The sequence below is a fragment of the Amblyraja radiata genome, chromosome 27, assembly GCF_010909765.2.
Source record: "Amblyraja radiata isolate CabotCenter1 chromosome 27, sAmbRad1.1.pri, whole genome shotgun sequence".
Classification (NCBI taxonomy): Eukaryota; Metazoa; Chordata; class Chondrichthyes; order Rajiformes; family Rajidae; genus Amblyraja; species Amblyraja radiata.
This window is the reverse complement of record NC_045982.1, coordinates 15,333,671-15,357,028: the sequence shown is the minus strand read 5'-3', so window position 1 is coordinate 15,357,028 and position 23,358 is coordinate 15,333,671. Positions and strand designations below refer to the sequence as shown.

The 23,358-nt window shown below is 42.3% G+C and overlaps 1 protein-coding gene across 8 annotated transcripts in view; it reads left to right on the top strand.

The window, feature by feature from the left end:
- The window catches only part of tfap2e (transcription factor AP-2 epsilon), an 82,999-nt gene extending 66,955 nt beyond the window's left edge, over nt 1-16,044 (top strand). For all 8 annotated transcript variants that reach the window (XM_033045213.1, XM_033045215.1, XM_033045214.1 and 5 more), the window contains one exon: nt 14,880-16,044. In XM_033045213.1, coding sequence (XP_032901104.1) covers nt 14,880-15,171 — 292 coding nt within the window. In that variant the 3' untranslated portion in view covers nt 15,172-16,044. The remainder of the gene's footprint in view (nt 1-14,879) is intronic.
- The last annotated feature ends 7,314 nt before the right edge of the window (nt 16,045-23,358 follow it).

Genomic DNA, 23,358 nt, shown 5'->3' with positions numbered 1-23,358 from the left:
GCAACTTTGAAGCCTGCCCCGAAGTGCCTTGAATGGAACATACACTATCCATATTATAACATAGTCCTGTAATGGAAACAAAATGTGAGGTTATCCATTTTGGTGGCAAAAACAGGAAAGCAGACTATTATCTAAATGGTGGCCGACTAGGAAAAGGGGAGATGCAGCGAGACCTGGGTGTCATGGTACACCAGTCATTGAAAGTGGGCATGCAGGTGCAGCAGGCAGTGAAGAAAGCGAATGGTATGTTAGCTTTCATAGCAAAAGGATTTGAGTATAGGAGCAGGGAGGTTCTACTGCAGTTGTACAGGGTCTTGGTGAGACCACACCTGGAGTATTGCGTACAGTTTTGGTCTCCAAATCTGAGGAAGGACATTATTGCCATAGAGGGAGTGCAGAGAAGGTTCACCAGACTGATTCCTGGGATGTCAGGACTGTCTTATGAAGAAAGACTGGATAGACTTGGTTTATACTCTCTAGAATTTAGGAGATTGAGAGGGGATCTTATAGAAACTTACAAAATTCTTAAGGGGTTGGACAGGCTAGATGCAGGAAGATTGCTCCCGATGTTGGGGAAGTCTAGGACAAGGGGTCACAGCTTAAGGATAAGGGGGAAATCCTTTAAAACCGAGATGAGAAGAACTTTTTTCACACAGAGAGTGGTGAATCTCTGGAACTCCCTGCCACCGAAGGTAGTCGAGGCCAGTTCATTGGCTATATTTAAGAGGGAGTTAGATGTGGCCCTTGTGGCTAAGGGGATCAGAGGGTATGGAGAGAAGGCAGGTACGGGATACTGAGTTGGATGATCAGCCATGATCATATTGAATGGTGGTGCAGGCTCGAAGGGCCGAATGGCCTAATCCTGCACCTAATTTCTATGTTTCTATGTTTCTAAAAGAGATTTCTACTCTTGTATTTCTACCCAATGTTCAAGTGGGCTTGTGGCCATTGGCAGTGAATCCCTGACTTCCTAGCTGTGGTCACGTTAACTTCATTTTGTACCACTCCACGTTGCTGGCTGCATTTGAACCTCCAGGGCATACCTAAGTTTGGATATTGGGTGATAAGAGACTTCTGCTGATGTTTTGGCTCACAAGCTTGTCCTTGTACATGCAGGCAGCTTGCAATTGATGAAAACCAGAATGCCAGACCACATGTGGGGCACTGCTGCTGTGTGGGAGCTCTGCAGCACTCAGGAGGGTCGGTGTCGTGGTTTGTAGCAGTCGGTTTTCTGCTACACAATGTAATTGTTCAACCAGCCACAGAAATAAAAGCTCCCACAAAATAAGTCTATGTTATAAATTCAGTTGTGCCATACAAAAGTCAGTCATCCTTGAAACTTGTCTTTCTGCCTGCCTTCCAAGTGCCTCTCTGTGTGATAGTGCTCATAAGCACTACGGGTCGGCGCAGTGGTAGACTTGCTGCCTTGCAGCACCAGATACCAGGTTCGATCCTGACCTTGGGTGTTGTCTGTGTGGAGTTTTCCCGTTTTCCCTGTGACCACGTGGGTTTCCTCTGCGTGCTCTGGTTTCCTCCCACACTTCAAACATGTACAAGTTTGTAGGTTAATTGGCTTCTGTAAAATTGTACATTTTTCCTAGTGTGTAGGTTAGTGCGAGTGATCGCTGGTAGGTGTGGACTCGGTGGGCCGAAGGTCCTGTTACCATGCTGTATCTCTAAAGTAAAGTAAAGCAGGATGACCAGAGCTTCCATGTGGCTGGTGGAGAAGGCACATAGCGCTGTCAGTCAGTCTGCCAAGTGATCTTCCTTGACATGGGCTGTGGTCATGCGAGTCAGTCATTGCAAAGCCTCTAATATATTGGTTATTGTAAGAGTTAAGTAGTGACTTCCGGAAAGGAGACTATGGGTTGGTGCTCCCTGGAACCACTGAATCTGGCCTGTGGTGATATGTAGCAGTTCTAATATGCTGTTGGAGGTATATTTGCTGAACTACTGTGACTCTCCACAACACCTCTGCTTACTCGAATCCAAAACCATTGCGGCAGCAGTTTCAGTTTCCACTGAGGCGCTCATCCATCGGGTTCCTGGAGCCGCAGGTGAGGGTGTGGCGAGCAGTCTTGCCTCATGGATTGTGTCCATAGTGTGCAGGGAAAGAGCTGGCCAACATATCGGAAAGAACAGTCACCAAGCTCCCATATCACACTCAGGTCCAGACTCCATACTAATGGCAACCCATATCTGTGTCTGAACTCATGGCCGTGAGTGTGAAATGATGCCATGGCATTTGTTTCTCTCTCTCTCTTCCAACACTATCATCCCAGACTGCAGTCCTTGGTGATTTGAAATGAAAATGGCACGATGACAGGGTAGGGTTGGATTGGAAGCATGCACGGAAGTTGGTGGAGGAAGATAGTGGAGGAAACACGGGGGCAGCTTACATTGTCTGTCAGAAGACACTAAGGATGTGTGCAAAGTGAGTTTTGAACAGAAAAATCTGAATGAAGTGTTGGTTGTCTTGAGTCATTCCTGCCACTCGTAAGGCCATGACCTCAGTAATAACTGGTGGCCAATGCTTCCGATGGGATTAAGACTTACAGGAATACCTTCCCAATCCGATTTACTCCTCCTGCCTCTTTGCCTGGAGTGATAGAGGGATGTCCAATATGTTTCTGTGGGAATTGGCTGCTGCAGTTGGGTTGCTGGTTCCAGGGATTTCTCCGGAGTTAAGTGTCACAGTGTATTGGAGGACTTTTAAAAAAAATATTTTTATTAGAAGCGAACACATATCATAATAAAAACATTTCATGTATATCAGTCGTACATTATTAATATTATCAGTTGTAGATTGATTCTGCTTCTAGTTTTTTTTTTATAGATAGAGAGTAAGAGAAAGAAACAAAACAAATGGCATGATAAAAAAGAATGGAATAATTTACTAATAATACATCATTGGACATAGGTTCGAAAATTATAAAGTATAACTTTTCATCTAATCCTGAGATCAAGCTTCAGTTAGGTTCCCGTGCTGAACCAGTCTACCCCTTCAAATAGTCAATGAATGGAGACCATATTCTGACAAAAAGTTCTTGTTTGTCCATTAAGACAAGTCTAATTCTTTCCAAGTGTAGGGTCTCCGACATTTCCATAATCCACATTTTAATTGGTGGTGGAGGACTTTAATACTGGATCCCTGCTCTGATTGATAGAGACTGTTAGCGGGAGAGTGATGGGGCTGAAAACTGTGCTGTGGTTAAGATGGCAATCTATCACTGTTCAGTTGGGATAGTCCAGATTGCCAGTACCCATTCTGGGCTGAATGAATTCAGGGCCGGATATGAAGGCTGGCATTGGTCCCATCCTCCCCTGAGCCATGAAAGACTCTGATGGTTTGTCGCTGTCCTTGCTGGCAGAGTGTGGACTGGAGAGCTGGAGGCTGTGGCAGTGTTGGTGAGAGTAATGGGACAGAGGCAAGTGTGTGGAGGGCTCATGTAGCGTAATATGTTGGGAGTGAGTAAATGAGAGTGCATCCACTGGGAGTGTCAACCCATTCTACTCCAGCTTCTCCCTGGTGGAGGAATGCCACAAACAGAGGGAAACTCTCTCCTTGTATTGCACTGACTATGAATGGTTCCTTTTTGCAAGGGTGGGTGTGGTTCTGGTAGAGAGAGCAGAGATCATGGCATGGAGAATAGAGGCAGCAGCAGTGGCAATGGAGTCCACATGATCCATCACCCACCCCATCACAGTCTGAGCCGGCTTGACCCTGTGAGCGATTGCTCTGCCTGCTTTGATCTGTCGCAAAACCGGACCACTTGCAATGCTGGCAGCAACCTATCTCCTGCCTAACCTGCAAGGGGCTGATCACTGATCCTGCCCACATACGTCATCAGGTTTAAAGCAGTATTGATAGTGGAGTTTATTTTGAAATTTAGTGAAATTTATGTTTATCTGCAAGAATACTTTTGTACTTACTAGAACAAGCAATTCAGAACCAGCTCAATCCTTCACAAAGAGGCCTGTACACTCACAGGGCCTCCTGTTGCATAGAACCGTGGTGGGGCCACACCTGACAAAACGTGCATTGAGGTTTTAAATAGCTTACCTCCTTGTGGCCGCTTTGAGAAGCATGATCGCCCAATGTGTAGTTGTTTGGATATGGCATTTGAAAATGCATTCAGTAATTTTAATAACATTGAGGGCGGCCCAGTATCGCAGCGGTAGAGTTGCTGCCTGATCCGAACCAGAATCAGAATAAATTTATTGGCCAAGTATATATACATACAAGGAATTTGACTTGGTGCTCTGCTCGCACATCGTAAAAACACGATAAACAGCAGACAATTAAAAATTGTCAATTGACAATTAAAAATAAAACATTACAATTTAACCACGTGAAAATGAAGTACCAGAGTAAAAAGAGGCTACAGACTATTGGCTGCTGCGTAGAGTAGCTGCTGCTCATGGGAAGAAGCTGTTTTGATGTCTGGCTGTGGCGGGCGGCTTAGAGACCACTAGTCACCCGGGTTCGATCCTGACTACGGTTGGTGTCTGTACAGAGTTTGTACGTTCTCCCTGTGAGTGAATAGGTTTTCTCCGGGTGCTCGGGTTAACTAGCAAACTCCAAAGACACACAGGTTTGTGGGTTAATTGGCTTCAGTAAAAAACTGTAAATTGTCTGTATAGTGTGTAGAATATTGCTGTTGAATGGGATGATCGCTAGTCGGCACGGACTCTTGTGGGCCAAAGGGCCTGTTTCCACGCTGTATCTCTAAAGTCTAAAGTTATTTAAGGTAATTGAATTTCTCACGGAACTGAATACAGATCTGCAGGATTCATGGCAATGGGCTCCAGTGGTTCCTGCTCTCAATGCCTTTTAGGCAATCCTCTGATTGTTTTTTTAATTGTTCTCTGCATGCAGGTCATTTATCTTCCTTTCCCTCTCCTCCACCAAGCCTCCAATGCTATGTTTAAAATCATGAAAGCTTCGATCATCCGTATGGCATTATTTTTTAACAGCCTTCCACTTCAATTTCAGTTGTAGAGATCTTGCCAACACTTTCTAGAGCAACAACATATCTTTGCTTCAGGAGATGAAGGCAAGCTTTAAGTAGTGGGGGATGGCCTTAAATGAATGTAGCCGTCTCACCATGCCTCCCTATTGAAACACAAATGGACTCATTTTTCAAGAATTATATAATAGGGGCAACAAAGTGGAAAAACAGAGAGTACAGCATAAAGGGTTGGAATAATTCAGCAGATCTGGCTGCATCTACGGAGGGAATGGTTGGGTGTTGATTCAGGTCAGGACCCTTCTGTAGACAGTTTAAGGAAGGAAATGCAGAGTTTAGGGCTTTGAAACTGGAACAATGGCCAGCAACAACATAATGATTACACGTGTGGATGAATTAGAGACACAAACTGTAGTAAGGCAGATATCTAAAACTTATAGGAGTTGGGAAATTACAGAGATAGAGATGAGGAAGTTAAAAATGAGAACAAATAGAAAAGGTGTGGATTTGCCTAATTGGGAGCTGACGTGCATTAGCAAATACAGGGTGATTGGTGGATGACACTTGGTTGGTTTTAGGAAATAAGCAACAGAGTTCTCGATTCCATGATGATAATAGAGGATAAAATGAGGAAAGCGGGAATATCCTAGTGTGAACAAAGGCATACAAGAAGGTCTCACAGGCAATTGTGCTGGTGTGGGATGGAGTCAGACAATGTAATAGGTGGAAATAACAGGTTGCGAGACTCAGCAAATATGTGCTCTAAAGATTTTCGAGGGTCATGTTTGATGTCAAGATTGTGCAGAGTTTGGTTCATATACAGAAGGTTATCAGAAGGAAGAAATGTTTGTTTTGGGATTGAAGCTTGTGGCGGTTTCAGGCTTCTCAATACTTGACTGGAAGAGGTTCAGTTCACTGAGCATCGATAGATGGTTTAGAGACAATAGAGAGGTTCGAGTGGTGATGAGGCAGGTGTCGTTGATGTTCATGTGGAAATTGATTCCGTGTTTCCGGAATACGTTGCTGCGGGCCAGCACTGCGCACAGTGTTTGGTGGGTGGCCTGCAGTACACTGAATGAGCTCAGGTCGCTTGCCAATCTCATTTCCTGTGTGGACTTTCAGGGGCTGTGGAATGTAGCCCCCCCGATGTGTTTTTATTTGCCCACAGGATAGGCTCTAGGTTAGTAATGTTTTGTCCTGGTGATATGTCGGACGGTATCTGATATGTCGTTGTTTATGGGGGAGTAACTGGCAAATTTCCTTGTCTGCTGTTAATTAATAGGTCATGATGTAATGTTTTTTGAGCATTGCCATCAGGGTATATTTTGTTTAAACTGGAATTTGTACACCTGCCAACAACCTTGAACCCACAGGGCTTAACACTGTGATATCATTAAATTTACTTCGACGAATAACCTTTGTAATATTTCATAGAATTGGTGTTGCATTGAATCCCTGTTACTGTCACCATTAATTTGACAGCTCTGCTAGTAAGAGGCACTAGGCAAGAAATGACAGTGTTAGGGTTTCAGTGGAGTGTGCTGTTTTCCCCTGTGAAGCTTTCTAGATTGTTTAACACAACCACTGAAAATGAAGCTGCACTCCAGGCAGTGGCGAATCCTGTACTTTTACCCAGGGATCCATTACTGGCTTTGATTGAGCCAAGAGCATTTAAGCTCCATCTGACATGTTATCTATTCACGTGACAGAGTTGGATTTAGAAAGACTGACTGAAAGTGGGAATCAAGAATTACTCAACCCCCCCCCCTCCCCCACCCTCAGTGATGTTTACAGGTAAGTGAATGATGGATCTACTGGAAACAGTAACAATGACATTCATTCAGTTACAATGAATAAGATGAGTGGAATCCATGTGCATAGAAATTTATTGCCAGCCAGGGATTATTGCCAATCAGGTCTTTGCATTGTAATCTGATATTCAATAGACAATAGACAATAGGTGCAGGAGTAGGCCATTCGGCCCTTCGAGCCAGCACCGTCATTCAATGTGATCATGGCTGATCATCCACAATCAGTACCCCGTTCCTTCCTTCTCCCCATATCTCCTGACTCCACTATTTTTAAGAGCCCTATCTAGCTTTCTCTTGAAAGTATCCAGAGAACCGGCCTCCACCGCCCTCTGAGGCAGGGAATTCCACAGACTCACAACTCTCTGTGTGAAAAAGTGTTTCCTCATCTCCGTTCTAAATGGCTTATCCCTTATTCTTAAACTATGGCCCCTGGTTCTGGACTCCCGCAACATCGGCAACATGTTTCCTGCCTCTAGTGTGTCCAAACTCTTAAGGGCCTGTCCCACTTACGCAAACTTTACAGGCGACTGCCTGCACCCATGATAGGTCGCCGAAAATTTCAACATGTTGAAAATTCAGCAGCGACCAGAAAGATGCTACGACTCTTTGGAGACCTCTCATAACCATAGGAGACCTCTCACGACCATAGGAGACCTCTCACGACCATACAGTAACCCGTTCCTGCCTCCTCTCCATATCCCCTGACTCCGCTATCTTTAAGAGCCCTATTTAGCTCTCTCTTGAAAGTATCCTGAGAACCGGCCTCCACTGCCCTCTGAGGCAGAGAATTCCACAGACTCATTCCCTTTCTTTCAACTCTGAAGTTGCAGTACTGTTGCCCAAATCCCCTGTCCCTCCCCTTTCCTTCCTGTGTGGAAGAAATATAATTGTGACTTAATCTAGTCTAAAACCTTAAGCAGTGAAAGAATCATGAATAACTCCTCCTCTCCATGCCGAGCACAGTATTCCAAATGACCAAAACCTGGGATATGGTAAAGCAACATTTAAACTATTCTGGATTAAGTAATATGTGCAATGCAGTGATATGTAATTTATGAAATCAACCAGGTTTAAATAGCGAGTCAGAAGATTCTAGCAAAAAATTAGTAAAATATATACTCCTCATAATATGAAGCAACAATCTTTAGACCATGGTATACAAAAATGCTGGAGAAACTCAGCGGGTGCAGCAGCATCTATGGAGCGAAGGAAATAGGCGACGTTTCGGCCCGAAACGTCGCCTATTTCCTTCGCTCCATAGATGCTGCTGCACCCGCTGAGTTTCTCCAGCATTTTTGTATACCTTCGATCTTCCAGCATCTGCAGTTCCTTCTTGAACCCGAAATCTTTAGACCATCATTTGTTAACTACGAAGCTGTGGATAAAAACCCATAAAAAAAATTACATGTTTCACAAAGTCAGCCATAATAATTGTTTTTCATGCTTTGGAGTCCAGATTCATTTCAGGGACTTCAGTCATTGTCAAATGTCAGGGTTTTGCTGCTGCTATTTTTCCCCAAGCTCTCCCTCTATTAACCTAACTACATCTGTGTCTGCAATTCCCATGATGCTACCATCCTCGCACAGTGTGAAGAATTTCCTCACCTGAATATGATTTTCTTGGTGCTTGTGGAAGTGCGCCTTTCCTCATCCTGCAATCGGTTCTTTGTTTTTCTGAATGTTGAGGGAAAAGGAGCTGGAAAATGAATGTTAACAGCTTAATTTTTAATTCAGCGCGTGAAATGTGGTGAACACACCACCTTTCTGCAAATAAATCGTGATCCATCATTATTCAAAGGAATATTTATTTGAGTGCAAATGCTAAATTGCATTATTTCCCTTTTTGTTTCAAATACTTTTGGCAATATTTAAGGGATTTTGTTTTGAGTTTTGTATTAAAGTCATATTCAGCTTTTTGTTCTGATTTAAGGAGATCTGTGGAGAGATGAATAAAGGATGATGATTTATAGACCCTACACTCAGTTTTATATTCTGAATTACAGACCAAATAGTAATTAATAAGCGAGTTTGGTATTCCGCCAGCGCATGCCCAGGTCATAGGTCACTCACGATAAATATTCTCGACATTTGCTGCAGCGTGTGTGCAGGCCTGCGTTTCGTTTGTGGTCGGGGTGGGCCCGGTTCTCTGGCGCTACGGGAACTGTTGAGTTGCTGCTAGGCCGTCCCCTCCCAGCTCAGCTCTGCTTGTCCCGCCTGGTTGGCCGGCAGCCCTGGACTGGTGGGACGCCAGCCCGGGGTGGTGGCGGCCCTGGGGCTTGCAGCCGGAGCGGGGGGAGGGGGGGGGGGGGACGCTCGGCTCTGGCTCGGCTCTGCTCCGGCTCCCAGGGGGCCTGTTCCCCGGCGGGCCGGGGACCGTCGGCTGCGCCTCTTGCCTTGTTCTGTGGCTGTCGGTTGGCGCCCTCGGTGCCGGCGGAGGCCGAGCGCCGGTCAGGGCTGTCGGCTGACTCGTCGGGGCGGGCGGAGTTGAGCTGGGCTTTGCGCTCCATTGTTCTGGGGCACCCCGGACATCTCTAGCCTCCCCCCGGGCGTGGATGGGACCATTGGGGGGGGGGGGGAGGGAGTGGACAGGAATGGTCCAGTGGCGGTTTGGCAGTTCTATCGGCACCGGGGACCCAGGTTTGATGCTGGCTGTGGATGAGGCGCGGGTCTGTGTGCGCGCAGCAGCGCAGCTGCCGAGAATGTCTCTCCACCGGTCCAGTCTCCCACTCGCATCTGCCCCCTCTCTCTCTCTCTCTCGCTGTTACACCCCGCTCTCCCGCTACCTGGCACCCCGTTCCTCAAGTTAAATATATTTTTACACATAAACTATGAATAAAGATAAGAATTTATACACAGTTTATACAGCCAGCGCTTCGTTAGCTTTTACTTTATCACAAATGACCTTTGACAAATCCCATGATTCCTTGCGTTTTTTTAAATACCGAACTCTCTTTTCTCTGAATGTCCTGAGGTTTTGTTTACTTAACAATTAGACCTTGTATCCTCAAAGTCCATTTGCCAATTGTATATTGTTGTATTAGTTCTGTTACACCAAGGTACACAAACAGAGAAAAAGAAGATACTGAAATCTCCCATCTTGATGAACTGGATTCTGTGCTAGTGTTGAAGTCATGAATTTATAAACAGGGGCTGTCATTCTGGAAAATGCATTTAAATATGTGTAGGAAGGAACAGCAGATGCTGGTTGACACTAGAGATAGACACAAAATGTTGGAGTAACTCAGCGGGACAGGCAACATCTCTGGATAGAAGGAAAAGGTAACGTTTAGGGTCGAGACCCTTCTTCAGAATGAGATTCAGGGTACAGGGAAACACAGAGATAATGAAGTGTAATGTATTTAAGCGTTTGGCTTCCAAATAACTCCAGGATGTGCCTTTCTGAAGTCCCTCTCAATATGATCAAAAGTCTAAAGGAATTAGGCTGTAATGAAAAAGTTAAAAATAAATGCTGATGATGGACATCTAAAGTGAAAAACAATGTTTGAAATACTCAGCAGGTCTGATGTTATCCATGGAGAGTAAAACAAGTGACATTTCAAGTCAATAACTTTCCATCAGTAATTGACTTGATGCTGGGGATGGCACAGAGTGTTGGAGTAGCTCAGTCGGCCAGCATCTTCGAAGAACATAGATAGACGATGTTTCAGGTCAAAGCATCATCCCAAAGAATCGCCTATCCATGTTTTGCTGAGATTCTGCTGAACCAGCTAAACTACTCCAGTACTCTGTGTAGAAACAAAGAACTGCAGATGCATGTTAAAAGAAGGGTCTGGGCCTGAAACGTCACCTATCCATGTTCTCCAGAGATGCTGCCTGACCTGGTGTGGAGGGACCAACGGAGGAGCTGGCAAGGGGTACTTTGTAACTTTGTCAGCTATGTTTATGTGGGAACTACATGCATACCTTGGGATATACAAGCGAAAAATTTCACAGTGTCTTGTCACATGTGACAATAACGTATACCATTCCATTCCTTTCTGCATGAATCCATTATGGTATATATGTGAGCATGGCCTGTATTCGCTACAATCTGCCATTGTGAAGTCAAACAGTGGTTCAACATCACGTATCACCACATGCGTTCATGATTTTACTCTTTCCCACTTTCATCATTTTCTACACAATGTCACTCCACATTTATTGTACTGGGTGAGGCCAGGCCAGTATTTTAAAAACACAAATGTGAAATAGTTGTAGATGATGAATTCTGTGGTTTATACTGAGGTTCATGAGCCATGTTGCTCTCGTGGTTTATGGTGACATTAGAACTTGTTAATTGAATCATTGCCTGGTAGTTCACCACCAGACATTTGCATCTGTTATAGTACGTAGCCTATAATTATTTCACATTTTGTTTCCATATCCTATGGGTATTGGGAGCACGGTAAAACTCATTTAAAGATGTGCCTCTGCGTGTGATCCCTGCATCTAGACACAGAGGAACATCATCTTCTGTTCAAATCATTCCTAAGCCTGTCTATATATTTTTTTTATTCTGCGCATTTTGTTTTGGTCATTTTGATTTACTTCCCAAAAATGTTTTATTATTTTTCTGTGTGACACAAGTGCACACAGCACCTTCCAGGCATCGAACCGGCAGCTGTTTCCAGGCCTAGGGCCTTATTCAGCTGTCAGCTCGAACAGCCCAACCCATCCCCCTCTGATCTGTTCCCTTGATGAGCGGTAGCTACTATTGTTTGCTTGGTGCATGATCTAGATCCCTGTCTGGTATTGGCGAGCCCCCCTCCTCTGTGTGCCACCAAGAATTAGGGTCTGTTTTGTCAAAATGGGCTGATGCTGTAACACAACATGGAGGGGGGGGGGGGGGGGGATTCAAGAGTCAAAGTGTTTTATTGTCATAGGTCCTGAAACGAAACAATAAAATTCTTAAGATAGACACAAAATGCTGGAGTAACTCAGCAGGTCAGGCAGCATCTCTGATCAAAACGAATAGGTGACGTTTCTGGTTGGGATCCTTCTTCAGACCGTAGAAGGGTCCCGACCCAAAATATCACCTATCCATTTTCTCCAGTGCTGCTGCCTGACCCACTGATTTACTCCAGCATTTTGTGTCTATCTTTGGTGTAAACCAGCATCTGCAGTTCCTTTTTACTACAATGAAATTCTTACTTTCTGCAGCACAACAGATATGTACACATGGTACTCTGTGAACACCATAATAGACAACAGAAACGTTCAGGATATTAATAAAAACAAGCATTAATAGTGCAAAGATTAAAAACAATGCCCCCAAGTCTATGGAGTTCAGAGTTTAGTTGGAGGTGTAGTGTTTAATACGCTGATGGTTGTTGGGGAGAAGCTGCTCCAGAGCCTGGACGTTACAGTTTTCAGACTTCTCCGTCTTCTTCTCGATGGCAGGTGTGAAATGAGAGCGTGGCCAGGGTGGTGTGGACCTCTGATGATGCTGGCTGCAAGTCAAATTGTGATCTCCACCTTGGAATGAAATACTTCATTTTTTTAAATTGTAAACATGAATAAAGCAATCGAGTGGGGCCGTCCATCCGTAGATGGATTAGCCTTGGGGTAATTAATTTGAATAGAAAGACCTGGCTTGGGCAGGGCTGCTGGGCAGAGCCCGTTTACCAGGAAACTAACTAAACACAGACAAATCTGCAAATATACTTTTTCCAAGTGGATGCTTCTTATATTAATTCATTTTAAATGGTCAAGACATCACGATAAATAGAAATGGAATTTTAGAAAGATGTTACAAAAAACAGAAACAATATATTTTTTTTTAAGTTATGAAAATGGCTCCTTTCAATTTTTCCAAATATCATTAAAACTCCAAAAACAAAAGAACTTTGAAGTGGCATTGAGCAATCATATAGTCACAGAGCACAGAATCAGGTATTTTGGCCATCTCATTAAGTATCCTCCTGTCCCATCTGCCAGCACTTGGTCCATTGACAACTTAAATGTTGTGAGATTGTCTTCCTCCAGCATCTTCTCACAGACTTCAATTACCCTCTTGAAGCAATTAATCTTCAGATTCTCCGCTAAACCTTCTATTCCTCACCTTAAGCCTATGGTCTTTGGTATTAGACACCTCTACTTGGGATAAAGTTTCTGTACTATTTACCCAATCTATGCTTCTTATAATTATTTGGCACACGTGCGTTAGGTTCCCCATGGGACTCCTTCCACCCAAGGAAAACCAAACCAGCCCATCCAGTCTCTCCTCATAACTGAAACCTTCAATCCCAGGCAACATCTCCATTTCCACTCTCTCTTCTGCAATCATGTCCTTCCTACAGTGTGATGACCAGAACCGTACCCATTTTCGGCTGTGGTTTAGCCAAGACCTCGCTGCACTTGTATTCCATGGCTAGGCTAATAAATGCAAGCTTCCTGGGTGCTTTCTTTACTGTCATGTCTGCCTATGCTGCCACCTTCAGGGATCTTTGGACGTACAACATTTCTTTGTTCCTCATTCTCCCATCGGTGACCCTCTACACAATATATGTCTCATCTAATTCGATCCCTAAAATACATCACCTCACACTTATCAGGATCATATTCCATCTGCCATTTCTCAGCCCAAATTACCAGCTGCGTAAATTACCAGACCAATTACTCTCCCCACTTTCAACAATGCCATTAATTTCTGTGTCATCTGCAGCTTTATACTATTTTCTTTGTTTTTGTTAAATTTTGAAAGTTTTTAAAAAATGAGCGGCATTATAATTACTTTGGCTATTACCAAGAAGTCACTGAGTTGATTATGGCCATGTCAACTAATGTGCGATGATGAAGGTTTCTGAGATCAACTCCCCTTGAAAAGCTTTGATGTGTGAGAAATGAGAACTATTCATCTGATTACGGGAACAAATCTTGTGTCCTCAGCCTTAAAGACATTCCACAGCCTGAATTTTCCATGTCTTTTTTTGGTCTGTGACAGATGTGAATGGCAAACAAATGATGTGTAAAACTTTAGAGCAGCTCCGCACGTAACGAAAGACCGTGAAGGCTACGGCTGATTTTGTGAAATCTGGGGGAGATCATTGGAGCAATTTTATGGGATTCAGAGAAAATGACAAGGGAAGACCATGCCACGTTTTCTCAACTATTTATAAACAGGAGCTGAGTGTTTCTCCAGGAAATAGATGGAGGGGCTAGAAAGCTGGGGACACAACCATATGAGTTGGTTTTTCTTGCAGGAATTGGCAAACCATACAACTTTGAGAAGAAAGAAATTGGTCCATTGGTGAAAGGAGTAAAATCCACCCTGGTGCTGATGTAACATTGATGGACAATGGATTTATCGGCTCTGTTGATTCAGTCCCCTTGATTTCACACAACATTTCTCCTTCTACACGAGCATTTTTAATATTGTAACCAAGGTCTTTTTAAAAATGGAGGACATGGATAGGCAATGTTTAATGTCGGTACCCTTCATCAGACTGTCACCTGTCCATTTTCTCCAGAGATGCTGCCTGACCCACTGAGTTACTCCAGTACTTTGTGTTTTTTTGCTAAAGATTACAGGATCTGCAGTTCCTTGTGTCTACTAAAGCATGCCTATTTTCTATCATCTATTCAAAAGATGTCGATATTACTGGTAAAGTCAACATCCATTGTCCATTCCAAATTTTCCCCTTGAACTGAATAGCTTGGATGACTCTTGGAGTTAATTCAATTTGCGGTCCAGCCTCGATGGTGGGCCTGGAGTCATATGTAGACCAGACTGGATGAGGTTGGCAGGCTTTCTTCCCTGAGGAAAATTAGTAAATCTGATGCTTTTTATGATGATCCTGTCCTTTCAAGGTCACCATTATTAATACAAGAGTTTCATACTAATTTAATTTAATTACTCAAATCTGAATTCCCCAGCTGTTGTGGTATGATTTTGAATTCATGTCTCGGAATCATTAATCCAGGCTTCTGGATCATAGTTCTGTAAGTTAACACTGTAAAGATAAGTATGATTTATATAGGTACTGGTTTAAAATAGCCAAATAATTATTAAAGAGCTCTTCTTACAATTGCAGAATTTGTTCAGTCGAAATACTGTCAGCAACCAACACTCACTGTCCCCATTTCCTTCCTTTTTCAGGCAGATCTGTAAAGAATTTACAGATTTATTAGCTCAGGACCGGTCTCCACTAGGAAACAGCCGCCCCTCAGCCATCCTTGAAGCGGGAATCCAGAGCTGCCTGACTCACTTCAGCCTGATTACACACGGCTTCGGGAGTCCCGCCATCATTGCTGCATTAACTGCCTTCCAGAATTACCTGGTGGAGGCTATAAAGGGGCTGGATAAGATGTTCCTGAGCTCATCCAACAGCCATCCCTCAGGGGAATCCGGGACTAAAAACACAGACAAAGAGGCCAAACATCGGAAATAACCGGGGACAGATGGCACGGACCAAACTGTTCTAATTATCAAAGAGATTAAACAGTCATTCAACGTGCAATTAATAACAAAGGACAAATAAAATAATCATCAGGAGGATTGTGTTGAGGTGGCTGCGCAGTGGCAACTTTCTAATTGAGACGAGAAAGGAGGAAAGAGTTAGCCTGGTTTTATCGGGACCGATTACGGCCTGAATCCAGGCTTGTCTCAAGCAATGGGCACGCACATTGAATTATCTTGGGACAAGAATTTGGGAACATTAATATGGTGAGACATTAATAAAGCACAAGTTTGAAGCAACAGCCTCGGCAGAGCAAGCAAATAGTGTTCCACATGTATATATTTATTTATGTGTAATTAAATGGGAACTTTAAATAGACCCGTGCAAGCTATTTATCTGCTGACCTGGTTTTTCTGCTGTGAGTGATAGGAGATGAAGACTTTGCTTTTAGATTTTTTTTTTTAAACTTGAGGTTTCAGGGACAGGATAAGGGCAGATTGGCAGTATCTGTGTAAAGGTCATTGTATGTTCTTGTGGAAGTGATGCACAGAGGAATATTTGTGAATGTGTTCCTGAACCATATTTTGAAACGGTGGCGTGTGAGGTACGAGGTTATAAATCTCTTAATTTGTTTGTCTAGAGTGTTTCATAAATTGTTGAATAAATTGTGCTGCTATACAGAACAATTCTATTATATGTTTCTTTCATGTAATGAAAATTTGGTTATCAGGACTTTGTAAGATTTTGTAACCTATTCTCTCCTACCCCAAACTCTCTGCAAAAAGATTTAAATTGAACCCATTTTTGTGTTTTAAATTTCCTCGCAATCTGTCTTGTTAATAAAGGAAAATAATTTAAACAGCGCTAAAATTAAAACGCTCACTTTGATTGAATAACATTTTTGGCAAAGACATGGTTCAGATTTTCCATCAGCTGATGGGACTTCATGCATCCATTTTTGAAGCGTCTGTTATTGTCACTAACGGAGACACTTTAGTGACACAGCAGTTATTGTCACTAACATTGACAATATAAATTAAACACAGCACAATCGTGCAGAAAATCTTTATTGTCAGTGGATGGGACTTTCTGTGATTCTGTTCTTATTAGCAGTTAGTATTTTGAGGTTCTTCCAAAGTGTTTTCTGCAGTTGACTATCGCTATCGCATGTCCATTCATTTAGACAGGGAAACGGAAGTAAACACAATCTTTAATTGTTGCCTTGGGTTGAACTATGAGCATGGTACAAACAATCTTGCAAGATGGAGAGAGTCACACAGCATGGAAACAGGCCCTTCAGCCCAACTTATTCATGCGTACCCCAATGCCCCATCTGCACTAGTCCCACCTGCTCGCATTTGGTCCATATCCCTCTAAGCCTTTCCCATCCATGTACTGTACCTGTCCATATGTCTTTTGAATGTTGTTATTGTATCTGCCTCAACTCTACCTCCTCTGGCAGCTCATTCCATATACCTGAGTGAAAAAAGTTGCCCGTCCGGCTCCTATTAAATCTTTCCCCTCTCATCTTAAAGCTATGTCCTCTGGTTCTTAATTCCCCTACTTACCTTAAGTTGCAAATAGTGCCTTAAGATAATAGCAATCCAAAAAACTTTAAGGTTGGAGTTTCCCTTTGCTGCTTGTAGACACACACTACATGGCCATATGGGATGACCAGGATGTGCTAACATGGTTCTCTATCTTTTATCTGATTTGGCAGAAATTAAAGAACAATGCTGTTGATGGCAAATATGATGGGTCAAATTAACTTGCCAAACTAAAACACTGGGCTCTCAGACATAACATGAGACCTTCCATTTGTAAAAGCCCTCTTACATTGTTTTATGTGCAGTCTCTTCAAGCTGCAAGGTATTTGCTATTTAAGATGCTGATTAGGTTGATATGTTGATAATGAATGTATTCTTTTTGGAAAACTGCTGTTGCTTTGGTGTGGGGAAGTATGTATACCAAAGCTGATCATCCAAATCCATTGGCAGGATAAGTAAGCCAATCTCAGAATCTTCTCCCAGACCAAGAGCCCAGCATTGAGGGTCAAGTTACATTCATTTGGGCAAGCCACAGTGTTTGCATGTTAAACACCAGATTGGCCCTCAAAATGGAGGAGCATTGTGAAAGGCACGGAGCAGTTCAAGCCTCTTCTTTTCGATCAAGCAGAAGTCCACTGTGAGTGAGGGGATGCCTCTCACACTGGCCGCTTATCAAGTCCTTCCTGCCCCTACGTGCAGCATAATTTGCAGATATCACACGGGGCTCATCAGTTACATGAAGATCTACAAGCTGAATGCTGAAAATCGCTTCCAATTCTGGGGGACAATCTAATGTGTACAATTTATTCTTGCTTATACACTATGGAGTTGGCTGAGCTAGGTTATATGGCTAACATTCTGTAATTACCTAGTTAGGGGGATATGAAGAAAGATTACTCAGCTTTCTGCTCACATTAAAATGGTTAAAGGATTTTTTAAATATCTGGAATCACTTAAATTCTGCCTGAATGGCTTAAAACGGGTATATGTAACAGTCTATCACACAAGACAACCTTCCCCCTTCCCCAGCCCCCAATTGATACCATTTATATCTCATGCTGCCTCAGTAAAGCAGTCTACGTATTCTTCGGTCATTCACACCTTAGTCATTCTCTCTTCCCCCCCTCTCCCATTAGGCAGAAGATACAAAACCTTGAAAGCATGTACCACCAGTTTCATGCTGTTGGCATACCTGCATACAGGGCAGTGCTCACTCATATGGGGAAGCTAGAATGGAGGAAACAAAGAGGAAAAGAGAATCCTGAAAATCAATCATCCTTGCACCTATGTCATCTGTGTGAAAGAAACCTTCAAGCCCAGATTGGTCTAACCAGCCACATCTGTACGTATTTCCCAGAATGACACAAAAAGGTCACATTGGACATAGACGAGCAGGGAAGAATGCAAATTTATTATATGAAGAGAAAATGCTGACCATATACAGTAGGGTTATCAGAATTGGAAAAAACAATAAGAGATTAAGATTTGATGATTTAATCAGAGTTAGGAACATAATGTCTCTTGAAAAATAACAACAATTTAGCTTGGAAGTTTCACAATGACCTATTATTGTACGATAACTTATTTTATCAGATTGCTTTTTCTGCTTTGCAACAGTGTTTTTACCTCATTTATTCTGAACCGATTAACATCTTGGTCATAATAACCGAGAGAGGAATTTGGTGCATTCAAGAGCAGAATTTCTATGACATTATTGCCTGACTTATCTCCCCTCAGGCTCATTTGAGCTAATGCTGTTCAGGGGACATTTCACTCAATCCTAAATGAACACGGATGGTAGTGAATGAGTTAAACTTAAACTGCAGTTTAAAAAAAAAGGTTGAGAAAGAACAATGGCAAGCATTGCGCAATGCTTCAAGGAGGTCAACTTCTGAATAGTTTTGAACTGTAGCTAAGATAAAAATAAATCTTCCTCAGTGGGTTAATTCACAGAGACAGACTTGGAGTCTCACAAAGAAAACATATTTAACAAACATTATGATATGGGAGGGAGCACACTGAGAGACGTGTCAACATTGAAGTAAATAAAGTCACATTACATGAATCCAGCAATTCAAGCAGAGCCACATAGCAACTCAAGCAGAAGGCACACAGACACTTTCAGGAAACGCCCCGAGTCTAATAATTTGCTTCCAAATCCCAGGTTTTCGCCCCATGTAAAATCAGACAGCTTTCAATGATGTCCTGTGTTAGTGTAGGGTACGATAATCCCACACACTAATATCATTCACATTTCAAGTGCGCATTCTTACACTAGAAATTGCAAGCTGAGTTGGAAAATAAGAAACTTAGAAATGTTTCCTTCTTACAAATGTTTTAGAAAATAAATATCTTTTTAAAAGTTTTTTAAAATTTTATTAGAAGTAAGTACAGTAATATGGTACCGTAGATACCTAGTATATATTGCCTTGTTACATTTCATGTACAGCTTCTTATTTAAAAAAAATTTTTTAATAGTAAAAAGGAGACAGAAAGAGTATAGAAAAGAAATAGAGCGGTGTGTGATACCGGAGAAAATAAATATCTTAAAAGTATCATTTCTGCTAGAATCATTCTGCCTTATTCCTTACATTCAGTGGTCTTGAAGAAGAAACTGCATGAGAAAATTAAATAATCAAATAAGTGAATAATAAAAAAAGGATCATGAGAAAGACAGTCATCCACAGTTCTAGTTTAGTTTATTTTAGTTCAGCTTAGCTTAGTTTAGTTTAGTTTAGTTTAGAGATACAGCATGGAGACAGGCACATCAGTCCATCGAGACTGCACTGACCAGCGATCCCCGTACACTAACACTATCCTACACACATTAGGAACAACTTATAATTTTACCAAGCCAATCAACCTACAAACCTGTACGTCTTTGGAGTGGTTGTGATAGACATTTCAGCCCATTGACCTTCATTGATGGCCCACATTCTACATATACTGTATATTCTGTGGCATCAAATGTTCTTTGCAACTATTCTGATTATAAATATCTGGTATGTTATTTCTCTGGATGTCAGTATTATTCACCAGCCACTTGGTCCTTCTAAATGCCTTTAAAAATGCATGTATAACTATCGTACCAGTGCGATAGTTCTCCTTTCCTTCAAATCATTTAGTTAAACTTTTATTGCAGAACCAGCAATATAATAAAAGAATCCTGCTCTCAATATGCTTTGGAGCACATGTTCCCACCCACATTACTGGGCAAATTCTCTATGGATCCAAAAAATATTTTGCAAGGTTCCTGCATTACATAAGAAAAATTGACTTTTCCATTTGCTTTTATTAAAATATTTGAGAGCTTTTCCTTTCCTCCTCCCAATTCCCCAATATGTTAACTTCCCCTAAGTGCACCTTTCTTGGCTGCTAAACTGCTAAAACACCCTTGCACAGTCTGCTAACACCACACTTTGGTTGTTTAAGACATTTGCAGTTTCTTTTTTTTTTCTCCCATGCTCTCACAGCTGCTTTGGTTAACCAAGCCAAGACCGACATCGTGCAGAGGCGGTGAATGATATTCAAGACCAGTACTGTGCATTGGGACCTCGCTGAAAATCTGAAACCTTAGCACTATAATTACTTCATATTTTGAGACATTTTGACTTATCACTTGGTAGCTGTAGCCTGAATTTATTCTTTAACAATTATCCTGAAGGTGCACGGTTCATATCTATTCACATTGGCCACAATTGGCAGGGAGTGCTTCAAATGAAGGTGACTTCAGATATCTGAATGCAGGTGTCACTGGTTAGCTCTGCCACTAAGAAGCACAAGAGCAACACATGCATTGAAATTCCACCACCTGCACATTCCTGTCATATTGAGCATCATCCTGACTTGGTAATAAATGAATGGGCCATCGTTGTCTCTCATTCTGGAACTTGGAACCTATTAGAATCTGCCCAACAGCACTGTGGAAACACCGTCACCAGAAAGACTTCAGTGATTAAAGGGAGCAGTTCACCACCACCTTCTCAATGACAATCAGGGATAAGTAATACATGTGTATGAAGGAACTGCAGATGCTGGTCCAAACCAAGGACAGACACAAAAATGCTGGAGCAACTCAGAGGGACAGGCAGCATCTCTGGAGAGAAGGAATGGATGACGTTTCAGGTCGACACCCTTCTTCAGATAAGTAACAAATACTTAATAAAAACCAGAATCTGGACAATGGTTTAGGAGATGAAAATCAAAGACTAGTTTGGTCAAATTGGCAAAATGGTAAGACACCAAAAAATCAAACCGTTGGAGGAACTCAGTGTGTCAGGCAATATCTGCGGAGGCAAATAGACGGACAATGTTTTGGGTTGTGACCATTGAAAACCCTTGATCACTGACTCGCTGAGCTCCTCCGGCTGTTTGTCTTTTGCCCAAAGTTCCAGCATTTGCAGTCACTTGTGTCTCCCATAAGACAACAAACACTCGACTATAGGTGGTATAACTACCTTTAACCAGCAATGAGTCGTGATTAATCTGGTTAGGGCGTTACCTGTAGAATTAAGCAATAACCTAAAGAGAAAAGCAAAATACTGCAAATGCCGGCACTCTGAGGCACTTCCTTCATTCATTTTGACTGAACTCCTGAGTATTCCGAACATTATCTGTGTTATTTTAGCTCAGATGATCGATCTGAAATCAAGGGACTTGGGAGTTTTCGTGCAGGATTCCCAAAAGGTTAATTTGCAGGATGAATCGATAGTAAGGAAGGCAATTGCAATGTTGGCATTCATTTCATGAGAACTACAATATAAAAGCAGGAATATAATGCTGAGGCTTTATAAGGCACTGATCAGACGGCATTTGAAGTATTGTGAGCTGATATGACTCCATATCAGAGGTGGGATATACTGGTGTTGGAAAGGACCCAGAGGAGGTTTACAAGAGTGATATCGGGATGATTGGGTAAATGTTTGATGGGCGTTTGGCAGCTCTGGGCCTGTATTCGCTGGAGTTTAGAAAGATGAGGAGAGATCTCATTGAAAGTCACCGAATAGTGAAAGGCCTGAATAGAGTGGATGCAGAGAGGATGTTTCCACCAGTGGGAGAGTCTAGCCACAAACTCGGAATAAAAAGACGTACCTATAGAAAGGCAATGAGGAGGAATTTCTTCAATCAGAGGGTAGTGAATCTGTGGAATTCATTACCACAGATGGCTGTGGATGCCAAGTCATTGGGTATATTTAAAGCAGAGGTTGACAGGTTCTTGATTTGTAAAGCTGTCAAAGGGTATAGGGAGAAGGCAGGAAAATGGGATTAAGAGGGAAAGATAGATCGGCAATGATTGAATCTCAGAGTAGTCTCGATAGACCGAATGGCCTAATTCTGCTCCTATGACATGAACTTATTACCCATTAAATGGCCGAGACATAATAAATACAAAGCTCGCAGAAGATGCATCTGATGTCTCGTGTTGATATCCAGGTACAGATACTTACTGCCCATTTTATTCCCAATTACATGGGGGTTTATGAAAATTAACAATTAACAAAAATATATTTGAAATTATAATGAGTAAGTACGCCTCAGTTCATATTCAGTAATGTCTGTCTGAAGAGATCAAAGACTTTCTTTGGTGTGCACTTTTAATTCTGTTTGTCTTTCAACAGATGCTGCCTATCTCGCTAAGTGTTTCCAAAGTTCTCCATTTTAAATTTTAGATTTCTGGCATTTTTTTTTTGATTTTCAAGCTAGTCTAACTCTATTTTGACATCAATAAATCATGGAAGCCCTTATTGAATGTCATGCCGGCCGATTATTTTTAATATGTAATGATTTCAGAATTATTATCATGTTGTAGCAGTGTCTATACACTTCAGAATTCATTATGCTACTACCATCAGCAGTTGTATCATCAATGAAGATAAGTGAGCCAGTTCCTTCAGCAGCTATACATGCCCAGGCCATAACAACCCCACCTCCGTGTTTCACAGATGAGGTGGTATGCTTTGGATTGTGGTTTGTTCTTTCTCTCCTCCATACTTTTCTCTTGACATCACTCTGATATAAGTTAATCTTCGTCTCATCTGTCCACAAGACCTTTTTCCAGAACTGTGGTTGTTCTTTTAAGTACTTCTTGGCAAACTGTAACCCGGCCATCCTATTTTTGCGGCTAACCAGTGGTTTGTATCTTGCAGTGTAGCCTCTGTATTTCTGTTCATGAAGTCTTCTGTGGACAGTGGTCATTGACAAATCCACACCTGACTCCTGAAGAGCGTTTCTGATCTGTCGCACAGGTGTTTGGGGATTAGAGAGAATTCTTCTGTCATCAGCTGTGGAGATCTTCCTTGGCCTGCCAGTTCCTTTGCAATTAGTAAGCTCACCAGTGCTCTCTTTCTTCTTAATGATGTTCCAAACAGTTGATTTTGGTAAGCCTAAAGTTTGGCTGATGTCTCTAACAGTTTTATTCTTGTTTCTCAGTCTCATAATGCATTATTTGACTTTCATTGGCACAACTTTGGTCCTCATGTTGATAAACAGCAATAAAAGTTTCCAAAGGTGATGGAAAGACCTGAAGAAAGACCAGGTGCTGAGAGCACTCTTATACCTGCATTAAGGAGGCAATTAAACACCTGAGCAATTACAAACACCTGTGAAGCCATGTGCCCCAAACATTATGATG